General features: G+C 37.7%; 1 protein-coding gene across 1 annotated transcript in view; it reads left to right on the top strand.

The window, feature by feature from the left end:
• ADCY8 (adenylate cyclase 8) overlaps positions 1–15,026 on the top strand; it is a 116,363-nt gene that overhangs the window by 22,055 nt on the left and 79,282 nt on the right. Inside the window, 1 exon segment of the mRNA XM_031056735.1 lies at positions 8,019–8,168. Within this exon segment, the coding sequence (XP_030912595.1) occupies positions 8,019–8,168 (150 nt within the window).

Raw genomic sequence — 15,026 nt, 5'->3', positions numbered from 1 at the left:
GTTTTTGTTAAACTTCACACAGTTGATGATTGCCCAGGTGTTTAATATGTCCAGGTCGATCTGAAGGGCCTCTCTGCCTTTGAGGGATCAACAGCTCCTCCCAATTTATTGTCACTGGCAATAGAAAAATATAGGGAAAATTTGAGAGTCAGACAGAGTTTCATGAATGTGAAATATGGAAGTGCAGGAAGAGAAACAGCTGCTTTGCACTCCCCTCTGAGCAATGAACTGGGAAATACTATCTCTTTGCTTCCTAATTTTCCCTGACTGTCACAGGCTGCTTCCAGTGTTCTCTACTGCACAGGATGTTTTGCTGTGCCTTGTTTTTTGCTGGGTTTTTTTGTGTGTTGTTGCAGGATCTCCTGGTTAGACAGCACAGGTAAATTAAAGTATTTCTGTAGTACATGTGCTCTGGTTTCAAGGTCACATATATTTGGAGAAGAGATTCCTGTCTGAGCCCTTTATGTTAACTTATAAACACACCAAACAAGGTGATGTTTTTTGGCAATGAAATATTTATGTCTGGAAGATTTGTCTTCCTCCATGTAATTGCCCTGCAATACAGCTGTCTCAACGCAGAGGAAAAAGGTACCTAACACACAGAAAACACTGAATAGAGAAAGTTATTCCCGTCAAAAAGACAAGACTGTTTTTTCTAAATGGGAACATTTTAGATATCTGGAGGTGACAGCATTCTGTATACAAAATGATGACAAAAGGGTGCTGTGCTGCTCAGTGAACTGGAGATGTGATCACCAGATTTCATTGCATAGTTCAGGATCAGTTCCTAGATAAGTGTCAGAGAGTTCAGCTAAATACCTTATAGCCACGGAAAAGAGTTTCTAAAAAGTGAAAGTCCTATCTTTGTTCATTCCCCTGTATGCATGGGCTATGACCCTGCCACTGACATTGTCCCAGTCATGTCTAGTCACTTTAACAGCTATAAAAAGAAAAGTACCAAAAAAAGATCCAAAGTCCCAGAATAGATTTATTTTACTATTAAAATTATTCCTGAACTCTAAATTTTAGACAAACTCAAGGGGACTAGGAGGAGATATGTTGAAACTTTGGGGCTGCTCAATGGCATTAGCAGGGTTATGTATTTGCTTGACTGCCTCTGCATCCGTCAGTTATGTCAGTCCTTCTGTGTCTGAAATTATACATGATATAGTTATGATATTTTATGTTTCGTATTATTTTCTTGGAAAATCTCTTGTACCACACCAGGTTGCAAAAGCTTTGCCATAGTTGGTAGCTGACTTATCAAATTTGTGTGGCTTTAGTTATTTATATGCAACTTAATCAGACAATCAATTTTCTATATTTCTAATGAATTAAATGGGAGGAAGAACAAAAAAGGATACAGCTATTTTTTCTAATAGCAAACCAGACTCTTGAATATTAAAGATACAGCTTTTCAAATACTATCTTGAACTGGAACAATTGATTGCATGCAAACATTTCATTGTTCAGAGGGAAAATGGTTTTTGTTTTCTAAATCACTAAGAGGACAAAAATTCATGTTGGAATATTCTGCAACAGAGTGGAGAAAACTTTGTCTGAAACCAGTTGTTTTCATTGAAGGTTATATAATAATTTCTGGTGGTACACCCTATGATTTGATAGAGCCAACCTGCTTGCAGGCTGCACATTTTATGCACCTTAAAGGCCAGACTGTTCCTAAGCCCATAGTGAAGTCCTCTAATGACAGCTCTAGTAGTAGCAAGATCAGGCATCTTAAACGATCTCAGCTCTCCTAGAGGCATAAATAAGATCAGAGATTTTGAAGAATCAGCCAATGTTCCCATGGGAGCTGTGCACAGCTGAACCACAAAATTCAGTTCTAAACATGAAATCAGATGGTGACACTGGTACAATGGCTTCTTTCACATGTAGCAAATCTAGGGTGGGTGGGGTAAAGCTGTTCTTAGCCATCACAGTCTGTGCTTGTCTAACTTTACCATAAATAATCATTATGCTATTCTCCATCCCTGTCTTCCCAGGGGTGTGGTATATTTCTGTCTTTCAGTAAAATACATGTATGTAGATCAGATTAAAGAGTAGCACTCACTCCAGCTGTGAGTAGGAGTTAAACATCTGCTGTACTTATGCATTGGAAAGTAGAAAGGATCAGGGACAGCTGAGTTTTCCAGAAAGTCGAGGCAGCAGTTTGGGCATCTTTGTGTGCCAGATTGGTTTCCAATAGAAGTTACTGAAGAAGCACCCACAAACTAAACCAAACAAAACTGCCTCTTATCACAGCCAGGGGAATTTAGCAGTTAGACCCAGGAGAAGTCAGAATGAGTGAACCTTAGGAATAAGAACACTCTTTACAAGGTGATTTAACAATAAGGCAGCAATGATTTCCATTTAATGAGCTGGCAGCAGTGCCAGCTATGAATGTTCACATGCTTCCTCTTCCTGTGGAGGCTGTGCTGTGAACTTAATCAGACGATTGCTCTAGATACGGCCAACACCAAATGTTTGTTTTTTAAGTTGGCTAAGTTCCCTGATATAGTTCACAGTATGGTCCCACAAATAATTGATCTGGCACGGTGAAGGGGAAGCTGGACTGAGGGATCAAGGTGGGCATAAGGCAGTACAGAGAAACAGGTACTTACTAGTTTCTCTGCCAAGAGCTTTGATTCATAAAATCATACTCTCAGTGGGAGAGAGAGGCTTGCTGCAGCCCAGCAGTGAGAAAGCTGTAGAGTCTGTGATGCCAGATGTTCCTATTTTAGACAAAGTAGAGCATTTTGGTCTTCTTGTGCAACTCAGTCCATTCCTGGTGATAACTTCTTATAAAATCATTTATTTTCCCTCAAATAACCCAAGAAAGACAGTGATCGATCAGGGAAAGAGAATTTTCTGAGACACTTTAATTACAAAAAACAACCTTGTGGTGAACTTCTATTTTTAGTTAAACAACTAATGAAGAATCAAAATGCTTCTCCAAACTTAATTATCCAATAATAATTACCATAGCAACCAATTCTTTATGTGGCACATGCTGAAAACACTCTCTAAGAAGGACAAGTTTCCTTTCCCTGTTTTTCCAAAACAGACAAGAAATACTCTAATCTGTTTCTAAAGCCCTGAGAATGTTTAGCTGGAGATTACACTGAAAACCTCTTCTTTAATTCTCACATGTATTTGGGTGACATCAGTCCCAACACTGCTCTGCTTCTACGCAGCAGAAAAAACTTGTCTGCTGAAGAGGTTAATAATAGGTTTATTTCTGCTAAACATTCTAGAGTGCATTTCTGCACTTGAGGTAGTAATACAAGTTCACTGTCCTTATGGATTTCAGAGTAATTTCAGCTTTCTCTCCTCTGCCTCCACTGTGCTTTCCATGTGGATATATACTGTTGTTGTCTCAACTTCATGATGAAGTTACATCAATTACATTCTTTTAGGGCCATCTATCAATTAACATATTTCCAATCCATTTGGTTTGTTGAATGTTCATAAGTATTCATTTTTCCTCAGGTTATGTATTCTTTGGAAGTGCTGAACTCAGTCAATCACTATACACTCCATAAACATCTGTTAATGGCTGGCCTTATGGCTCTAAATTAACTGCATATTTCAAAAAGGGAAATCATTGTAAACCTAAAACACAGTTCAGGTATGATTTTTGAAGTCTTGAAACTTCTGACTTTTGCCAAACCTTTAACTTTCTTCCAGTTATTCATAAGTTCACATGATTCTGTGTAAATTCCTAAGGAAGGCCAACTCAATTAGGTGCCCTTCCTAAGGAAGGCCAACTCAATTAGGTTGAGTTTAATAGCAGAAATGCCTAAGAATTGTTGTGCTTATCCCAGTATCTCACCTGTACCCTCCTGAACTTCCTGCTTCCTGACCTAGATTCAACTCTGCCTTGAAAACTGTCTGTAGCTGATTACCTACCACTTCACAACAGACACAGGATTTACTTTATCATCTTTTCAATGAATTTTACCTCTCCTATTCTCTTGCATTACTATATTGTACCTGCTTTGATTATCACTTCTTCCTGATGAGCCATGTCCGATGCCTTTTAGTTGTTTCTTTGAAACCTGGTGTTTCCCAAATCAACTCAAAATGTTTCCTTGGTTTCAGCTGTCTTGGCAAAGACTTTTTTATATAAGTGGCAGATAAAAATGATGTTATTTCAATCAATGTGTTCTTTCAAATTTAAACTAGGATTACTTGTCTGACTTGCATCCTCTCTTTTCGTATTTTTTGGTTTTTGCTAGTTTTCATAATGATTTTCGATGTGTTCTGAGGTGTGTTTATGGAGGACACTTCATAAGTGACCATTTATTTGACAAGTGATTTCTATGTGAACTAAGTTCTTAATCAATTCCTACAAGAAATGAGGAGCAGAGTTGTGGAGTAAGAATTTTAATGGCTGCTTCTTCTTGGGCACCTCACTTCCAAAGGGACTTTGAGGTGCTGGAACATGTCCAAAGAAGAGCAATAAAACTGGTGAAGGGTCTGGAAAACGTGTCCTGTGGCTGAGAGTACAGGGGTTGTTTCATCTGGAGAAGAAGACACTCAGGGGGACCTCATTGATTTCTACAACTACATGAGAGGAGGTTTTAGTGAGGCGGGTGTCAGTCTCTTCTGTCTCAAGTGAAAGGACAAGGGGAAATGGTCTTAAATTAGATTGTGCCAGGATTAGATTTAGAAACAAAATTCTCTCTGAGAGAGTAGTCAGGCAGTGGAATAAGTTGGCCAGGGAAGCGGTGGAGTCTGGAATGAATCAAGAGGCATCTAGATGTGGAACCTTGGATGTTATTTAAGGGTGATTATGGTGCTGCTGGGTTGATGCTTGGAATGGCTTACCCTGAAGGTCTCTTCCAACCTTGATGACTCTGTGATTCTGTGATTCTACTGCCTCAGTGATCTTTTCAAGCAACTTCCTTTAGCTCTGTTTATCCTATTATGTGATTATGTGTAACTGCAGGTTCAGCAGGGACAGTGGTGTTACACTGTGTCTGTTACAGACATATCCCCAAGCAGTGTGGGGAAGGGTACGTTCTTTGCATTTTTTAAATATTCAAGAAGCAGACCTCCTCAGAGCCCCATTTGAAGATCACTTTTTTTTTTTAAGATCACTTGCTGTGCTGCTACTCTTCATTATTTAAGTGCTGTGAAAGGTACAAGTAAACTTATAAATGTTGTGAAAGTATTTTGTTTTTTCACATTATGCCTCAGCTTCCCTACTGTGTGAGCATTGATTATTTTCAGGTCAGTCAAAAAATATGAAACTCTGTACATCTTCAAAAACAGAGTCTGTCCTGGCTTGTAGCCTTGATAGGTTCTAGAAAATCCTCCAAGGCTTCTGAAATTGGCCCCAGTAAGCTCTAGAAAAAAGGAACAGCAATGAAAGACTCAAGTCTTATATGTCTTTTTGTTCTTTTATTAACAAGAGCCCCAGATTAGTATGCCTTGCAAGTCATAGTGCTTTACTCCTTGGAGTGATTTCAATCAGACTACCATGTGTCAGGAAAGCCAATTCTGCCCCTGCATAAGCTGTTGTTTTACCTGTAACATGTTTTCCATTATTCCCTTTGTCCAAATGGAGTTATGTACCCATGAAATCTAGTTGAAAGACAAATTCTAGTGCATTTGCTCTAAGGCGATCTGCTGAAGTGAGTGGAACAAGTCCTGAGCATTAGCAGAGATGGGTGACTGAACTGGGCTCATGAGGAAATTGCAAATGAATTTGCAAGCAAAGGAGGCCACCTTGTCACTGCTTTCACTGTTGAAATTCACTTTTCAAATGTTCTGGAGAAATTTTCTTTTTTTTCACCCTCTAACCTTCCTAGTATGTGTGAAAATACAGTCCAGGTCAAAGTTAAGTCAGTCGAAAAGGTTTGAAAAGTTGACTCCTCCAACCTCCCACAGCTGATTTCAGTTGTACTGCTGAACAATTCAGTTCTGAACTAGTTCTGATTGAGAGTCTCATTCTCATGTCAGCTCATCATACACCTCTTAGTAACTTGCACCAGAAGGAGTTATTTCATAGATAAATTACTGCCTTCTCTGATTTATCTTGGAGCAAAGGCAGAGAGTGTCTGGGGGAAGCTGGCTGGTCCAGGCCAGTATGTCTCCAGTAAAACAGGATATGGTAGATAACAGGAAAAAGCAGAAACTGCAAAGAGAGAATAGTGATACATGCAGAGTGACAAAAGAGATTCAAATTCCTCCCTTTTAAAAAGTAAAACTAAGGGGTCATGTTTTAAGTCAGTAAAATCAGGAACGGTGATGGGCTAATTAATTGGAAATGGTTACTCACTGTTTATAAACTTGATACAGCACTCAAAGAAATTATAAAACTGTGAATTAAAGGAAACAAAAAGAAACAGTTTTATCACAAAGGACCTAATTAAATTGTTAAAAATCTTTATTATTGAGTGACATAGGAGCCAAATGTACTATTAACTTGATAAAGGCATCAGGAAAAGTTGTGCAGGCGCACTGAGTATGCCACCTCCAGCTTAGAGGATCCTGGAAGACAGGGAGATGCAAGGATCATGCTAATCATGCCCTACTTCTCACAAGCCTTGTCTAGACATCTACTTCTGGAAAAGGTTAAACAAAACTTCATCTGGAGCCAGGATATGCACTATTATTTAATCATGGCACATAAATTGCAAATTAATTCCCTGTACTATAGTAGAACAATACTGCAGATTCAGAAATATGGGTATATACAAAGCTGAAGTTTCTGACAGATGCTTTTGGTCTGGTATCAGATCTCACTTTCAAACCCACATGACTGTGGGGAGTGAGACCTGCAGATCTGGGTCAAAGCACCACAATGAGATCAGAGAGTCCTCTAACAGGACAAACAACACTTGAATTCTAGGAAAACTGATTATTAGAGGATAGTAAGGAAAAACAATGTCTATCCCAAAATGTTCTGCAATCACAGATTGCTGGACTGTTCAAGACTGTTTTGACAAAGCATCACATTTTCCACCACCAGAGAGAGTATCCTTAATGATAAACACATGATGTGCCTTGCTGTGGTTGTTCTGGTGTTGTTATGATCCTGTATGTATCACCTATAGCTATCAAAGCCTTTGAAATCTCAACTAATTACAAGGATGAGATATTGGATAAAGGTACTGAGGCTGCAGAAATTTTTCCTCTCTCTAGTGCAGTCAAATGCTGCCAGTTTCTCACTCAGTTTCCCAACCAATCCTTGCTTCAATGGTGTTGATGTGCCCTGCCTTAAAAACATGTAGAGCACAAAGAAAGGTCAATGAGAGATAAGTAATCCACTGAAATCTACACTGCCCAAGGATCCACTCCCATTTGGCTCTCTTCCATATGAGTTCATATGGAAAAGGAAGAAGCTGTGACGCAGCTTCTACAAGGAAAACCAGTTCAGCTCTTGCATCGACTTCAGCAAAGAAAAAGTCTGTGTACACAGGCACTGGCTGTGCAAGAATTTTCTTATCCTTTCAGCTTCCGCTGTTGAATGGTTCAGAATTCAGATTGTGTAAACTTGTGCTTTGGCATCAGCTGAAAATGAATGTATTTTATTTGGTTGATAAAAATACAATAACTATTGTCACTGATATTAATAATACAATAATTATTAGCACAGATATTAATTAATAGCTAACTGATATTCTTTGTTTTCCTTATTATGGCTTGCTTCCCAAACTAAAGCCATGGACCAAATCACAAAGTTTCTCTTGCAGAAGAGGCAGTGTAAAAACAAATTGTTAATTACATTTGTAATCATTCCTGGCTAGAGCTCTGTGAGTCAATTTTTGGAAACATAATTTGTGGTTCAACCAGAGTTTAATGCCCCCAAATACTGCATATCTCATCCTCAAGGCAGAGACAATATACAAAGTTGGTGTCCCTACTTAAGATCCAAGACATTCTTTTATGCAAACTTTCCTAACTGCTATTTTTGCAGCCTACAAAGCTGTCTTCATCTCTCTTTCATTTTTTGAACAGATATTTTTGCTTCTCCTGTCTAATCAAATCCTGTTTGTTGTTCATTGCAGATTGCAGCTCAGGCAGTGTTATTTATGTGTATGAACACTGCAGGAATCTTCATTAGCTACCTATCAGACAGAGCACAGCGTCAAGCCTTCCTGGAGACCCGCAGGTGCGTGGAAGCCAGGCTGAGACTAGAGACAGAAAACCAACGACAGGTATGGTCACCAGGAAAAACATTCCTGGTTTTCTATTAACTGGTGTTGATAGTTGGACAAGACCAGGCTTTTGTAGCCTTATTGGCTCCAGTGTGATAGGACCTGATTTGTGCAGGTTAGGTGAGTTTTATGCTGTTGCTGTGCTGGTGTGTATTGAGTTGATGTGGCATCTAAAAGATTTCCCCTAGGAAACAGGATGAATAGAGCGGCTGCTCATCATCCTTTCCCACAGAAGAGGCCATCAAATGAAACAGGACCTGGCAGGTGTTTAAAAATGCTTCTTTACACAAGAGGGGTTAAGCTGGGGAATTTCACGTTTCAGAGTGTTGTAGATACTAAAAATTGCATTCCTCAAGTGAAAGATACTCCAGAACCATCTGGATGCAATCCTGTGCCATGTGCTCTGGGATGGCTTTTCCTGAGCAGGGAGGCTGGACCAGATGACACACTGTGGTGCCTTCCAATCTGACTGCTTCTGTGAGTTTTTCAAAACTAAGCAAGTTCATGGAAGTGAAGTCTATCTAGGTAGAGAAAATACTAAAGCATCCCTTCAGGCTCATAGATGGATTTTTGCAGCTGCAGCAAAGTATCACTGTTTCTCTGCTCTTAAACTCTTCTTAAAAAATCAACCTTTGGTCACTGTGTGCAATAGCAAACTGGGTTAGGTGCACTTTTATTCTGAACAGGTATGGTTGATCTTAGGTCATCATATTTTGTGATCCAAAATAAGTATTGAATAAAAAGAAGTTTGCTGCTTATTATTTTGCACCAAGGGAGCAGCACCTGTATCACATATGTTACATTGCTGTATCATTCTGAGATGAATTTAGCCTTTCATTTTGCCCTGCTGTATAATTATGTATATGGCTTCTCAAATTTATTTCATTTGACCCCTGAAAGTCATGCTCTTTCTTATACTGAGTTCTGGGAAGATGTGCTATTCTGGACTTTATTGACTCAGTACATGTGATGTGTTAAGTAATGCCAGGTGTCTCTGCCAGAACATCTCTGCAGCCATTGCTGACTGAAAAGACTTTGAGGGATATTATCTAGGATACTCTGTTCTTTTTTTAACTACAGGATCATATTTTCATGCCTTTTGGGGATTGTGGGGGTTTTGGGGTTTTTCTCTGTTCCTTCTTGCCTTATTTTTCATAAACCATGATTTTGTAAGATTTGCTGTGATTATAGTTTTCTAGAGTTCATTGTAAAAAACTTTATATCACTACCAAAATGTTTTATTCTGAGGTTTTCCCAGTAGAATTATTTTATCCTCTTGCATAAAATGAAGGTAGTACAAAGAAAAATATTTTGAGAAATCCAATTTTGCTGAACTTTTATTATCTATTAGGAAAATGACAACAGATAGTTTCCATTTGGGTGGGAAGATTTTTTTTTTTGAGAAGGGGAAAGTAGTGGTTGGATGAAAAATATTTGTTTTTATTAAGTCAGGCTGAACTGTGAATTTTGTCTTGGCCCTGTGCTTTGCAAGGTTTCAGGGCTGTGTTGTTCCCTGAGGGCAGAACTTCCTGGAGTGTTACCTCACTGCAGCTGAGATTCACCTATAACCAAACAAAGCAGTGTGTCACAGCCATCATATGACTGGAAATGCATAAAGGGAAGTGTCCTTGGGCCAAGGAAAATGCCCGCAGGAGAAAAATACAGACAAAAGGACACCAAATGAAAGATCTCTTCTGAAACCTAATTAATAATAAACTAGCTCAAAATTTTTAAATATAATTCTATAATATAAAACCAAAACATTTTAAAATATTTCTGATTAATTTTCTTGCAACTTTGTAATTTTGTTATTATGGACGCCACTATATATGAAAATATTTAATAAACATTTCAGCTTTTCATTTGTATTTGGAACAGCAACATTAAACAAATATTCCAATACTGGAACATCTTGAGGAATTGAGAGACTGTTTCCCTCAGCATTCTATTTTTTCTATTTGTTTCTGGGGTAGCATCTCATTTAAGCAATTTTTAAACCTATCTGTTTTAAGACTGACAAGGTCACATTTTAGGTGACCACCTTTTTTAGCAGCTTGTTCATGCTCACTTAATGAATATACAGGCAGTAATTCAGTGACTGCTAGCACTTTGCTATCTTGAGGAAAAATATTGCATGATAAATGGTATCTGTACTGTAGATTAATGTAAAAAACTTATTTCCTGTTAATGCACATCAAATTTTAAAAAGTAAGGATTAAAGTTTACTAAAGTATTTCCATTACTTTAATTTCCTTTGGAGGGGGAAAAAAGGTGGAAAAAGAGTATGCAGGATGATAGTTGTGATGTGGCTTCTAAAAATTTATAGAAATATTGTTGATGAACAGTAATTTGCAGGGAAAATAGAGGAATATTATTTGTGTAATTATTCCAGGAATTCCAAGTTTATTCCACTTCATTTTATTTTCCTTTCACTTGCCATAAACTAAAATAAAAGGTACTTACAGCAAGGAAAATGTTTTTGTTGCTTTCAGTGGTGGTACTGCTACTGTTTATAGTAGTGGATGACTTAATTTAAATCTCTTGAGGCTTCTTTCATCTTCACACATCTTCTGCTTCTTCCACTGAAAGTAATAGAAAATTAAAATTTATTGGCATGTTGTATGTATGGCATGTCATATGAAGTGGGACAGCTCGCCAGAAAGATCCTGTAAAGTCTGTTTTTTTCTTTACTTTATTTGAATCAGAAGACCAGTAAAATTAAAGTAAGAACAAAACAACATAAGTTTAAAACTACAACGAGTGGTATGGTTGTCCATAAACAATTACAGAATGAGGCTCCAGTTTTATGTAATCATGGAAGTTATATGAATGATTCAGATATATTTCTATTCATTATTGTGCATTGTTAAAACCAAGAAATTAAGTTTCTGCTCTCCCAGTATGACCCTTCCAATTTCTTAATATCCCTTGGATTCATAATCTCTAATCTTCTGTCATTCTAATAATGATAAATGCTACTGGTCTCGTTTTGCAGTATTGTGCAATGCCTAAAAGAACCAGTCATGGAAAGTCACCTGATATTTGTGAAGCAAATATTTTATAATCTATGTTTTAGAGAAAAGCAAGAGGCGCCATTAGAACTATGGAGATGTACAAGGAAACAATAATAGTGATAAGGAAGGATCTCTCATTGTCAGAGGTTTTTAAGGATCCTCTAATGAGTATATGTAGATTTTCTGGAATACAAATATAAACTTTCTACTGCGTCAGCTTCTGCTGCTGGTGAAAAACAAGAAATTTTTCTGTATTTCCAGATACATTTTATGTATATGAGCTGATTTTTTCACTGAAAGCAGCTTCATTTATTCACTTGCAACCCTTGCATAAGGAATGATGAAAATAGGAGGTGAAATCACCAAAATTCCACTGGGGATGAATAAACATCTTTGTTGTTCTTCATGTTACTCTAACCTGAAATTCGGATGTCACGTGTTTTCCAGATGCCATTATCTTCCAGCAGTGTCTCCCTTTGTGGGTTTTCAGGATTCAAGAATTCCTTGAGCTATTTCATTTTTGCTGTGAAGTTTTCCACTTTGGCAGTAAAAGCCATTGTGTTGTTCAGACCCATTCATGTCTGGGCCTACGGCCTCTGTAAACCTGAATTAGCTCCATTGGCTCATTTTCCACTGAAAATATCTTCAGGTACAAGTTCAACTTTTACACCAATTGCAGTTCATTCAGTGACTGTACAAGAAGGAGAAGAATGCAGTGCAGCTCTGGATGATGCATAAGACTTTATGGAGCTTGGCTGATCCAGGGCAACCTGACTCCAGTTTTGAAGTGACTCAGTTTCCAGTGTCTATTTCCATAAGTCTACATACAATAAAGCTCCTATATCTTTTTTCATTCTTCCTCCCCCATCCCCATTTACTCTCCACAAGACTTGTAGACAAAATTTTCTGAATTGTTTCAGAAAGTCAGGACTTTCAGTTGTATTTTCAGATCATCAAGGATCTGATTTTCTATTGTTACCCTTTTGTTTTTAAACACCTGGGGTAGTTAGAAGTACATATTAGCATTTTCAATTGCAATGAATTTCCTAGCTCTAATTACTCTATTATGAAAATGAACAACAGTGTGGCTACAAAGAAGAATTACTCCAGCAGTCATTGCTAATGATGTTTATGCACTTACCTGCATGGTATTATCTGTGTGACACCATTTGGAAATCCCAGCACCCTGTAAAACTGAGAGAACATCTGTGTCTAATTATTTCCTAATTTTCATTAAAAAATTAAAATTTTTGTGAAAATCTAAAACATTTCAGAGCTTGACAGAGTTAAAGGAGTTGATGAGTAACAGAAAGACTTTATCATCAAAAGATGAAAGTATCAGGGAAGCAAGCTGCAGGAGGCAGCACAGAAAATTGTGTTGTAAAAACAGCATCTGTTTAACAGTTATTGATAAAATAATGAATTTAAATATTTTCTAATGAATTGTGGTTAGCAGCATGTTCTTAAGGCATATATTTATATCAAGCAGCCAAATATGGCCACCAAAAATGTCCTCCGATTTCATTTTCAAAACATTGCAATTATGAATATAAAAAAACATAAGGCTCTCAGTTTTCATAAATCCATTTTATTCCAACAATATCATAACTTGCTACCACCTGTTTGAAATTTTGATTTAATACTTTCATTTGATTTCAAAAATGTTGACAACCAGTGCTATACTTTGTTAGTGAACACTTCAAAGACACTGTCTTTGTTTTAAGCTTGATTTTGTTGCAAGTACACAGCAGGTAATTCTGCTTTCATCATATCTGGGCAATGAAAATAGATAGTCTAACTCACTTTCTTAATTAGCAACTGAAAACCCTTCAAAACCAATGAATATGTAATTTCCTCATTGTGAAAATGCTGTGAAATTTCCTTAATGAAGAGAAGAAACCTGCACTAAATTACTTTTTCATTTCTATTTCTCAGGATACAAAATCCCTAAGTTTTAAATCCAGACACATATTGAAATGATGGCTTTATGTAGAATTGCTTTCAATATATATCAGGTGTCCTGACCTGCTCTTTCTCCTGTCTTTACTTGAAATTTTCATAACATTTTAAACCCTGAAATACTGCAATTTAATTATAGTCTCTCAGATAATTGTCATACAGCCTTTTTGTGCACCCCACATTCATATATCAAGTTATATATATATCTGAAAACAATTATTGTGTAGTGAAATCAGGACTATTGCTGTGCAATAAAAAATGTGTTGTGCAATAAAAAAGGAATATTTGACTAACTGAGGCTGCAAATGAAGCCTTAAGAGGACCAGACAGGAAAAATCACAAAAGTTAAATAGCTAAAGTTATTATAGCTACAAGACTATAAAAATCAGTCCAGCCCTTACCCCTTCCCTTGTAATAAGATTACAATATTGCAGGACAGCAATTCACAGAAAAGGCATTTAGTCATAATTTGAAACTTCTCTGGTGTCATGGCCACACATCAACTCCCCATTCAAGACTGCTCTAGACCAAAGACACAAATGAAGCCTGGACAAAACAATAGGAAAACAGGGATGAGAGGCTACTTTCAAGCTAAGAAAAGTTGTTAAACTTTATGCTACTAACAGGAATAACCTGGGATCTGGACTAATGTTCAGAAAACCCAATATATATCCTCTCTGAAACATTTTGTTTCCATTAATTCTAGTAGATTTAGAGCACCTAGTATCATTTTATATAGAAGCTGTTTGAGATCAGAAGGGAAAACAGTCCATATCTGTTTGACTTTTGCATTCATCCTCTGGAGAGGTGCTCATTCTTGTTCTCAGTGTAGCAGGTCATGCATCATTCATGAAGAGAAAACTTTTTACCTCTTGCACAGAGCTCGCCAGCAAGGCTGCTCAGCTCTTGCTGTGGTAAACTATTGGGAGGGAGTGAACTCAAATGAGAAACAAATCCTCCAGGTTCTAAGTCTTGACAAGACAAATGGAGAAAATTATTCTAATTTTAGCACTACATTTGTGTAGTTTTAGTGCAGACACCTAGTTCTAGAAGTTACTAAAGCCACAACACATTAGTCTTTTTAGTTGTATTGTTTAAATCCCTCTCCAAGACAGTCCTCAGCAAGCAGGCCCATTTCTCTGCAGAAACAATTTCCAATTCCACAGAGAGAAAGTCTTCTTATGTAAAAATAAAGGTCCTTCTTAACATCTTCCTTAATTCTTACAGAAATGTTCTTGGGCATCTAACACACTGGCAGAGGAACTGGAGCTGAAGGTTGGAGGCAGGAGGGCAGGTGGGGAGCAAGCACTGCCTGCTCCCTGTCTTCAAGGAGTATTCAGGCCAGAGGGCCCAGGCTGGTATCAAACCTTAACCACTGGGCTTCCAGGGATGCTTTCCATCAAGGTGGGACAAAGATGGGTGCCTGCAAGTTTTAACTATGGGTTGAGTCATATCAGTGGGGAGAAAGAAGAAAAACTTTGTTACATTAAATGGTGTAATGAGAAGAGTTCCCTAAGAGAGTACTCTACAGACAATTCCTCCCTGCAAGTCCTGCCACTGGCTTTCTGAGCACCAACATTCCAGGTAATCTCTTTCTCATAGGGGATTCCACAAATCCAATTAAAGCTCATTTGGCAAGCCAAAACAGTTTGGATAAAGTTTCATTTGATTGGCATAAAGGATTAGAGCTCAGCACCTGAAAGGACCATTTGACCACTTGAAAGGACCATTTGTCCAGGTGAGAAGAGGATAGTTTTGTTTTCTAGGTATGATCACACATTGTGTCTTTCTAGTATGGGCATCAGGGCTAGAAAATGAGAAGACAACCCTTAGTCTTCAGAACAATCTGGTGTTGGCATATTTAGTCTCTTCTGCCTGAGATCTT

Source organism: Geospiza fortis, unplaced genomic scaffold (assembly GCF_000277835.1).
Source record: "Geospiza fortis unplaced genomic scaffold, GeoFor_1.0 scaffold111, whole genome shotgun sequence".
NCBI classification, from domain to species: Eukaryota; Metazoa; Chordata; class Aves; order Passeriformes; family Thraupidae; genus Geospiza; species Geospiza fortis.
This window is presented reverse-complemented; position numbering and strand designations above follow the sequence as displayed.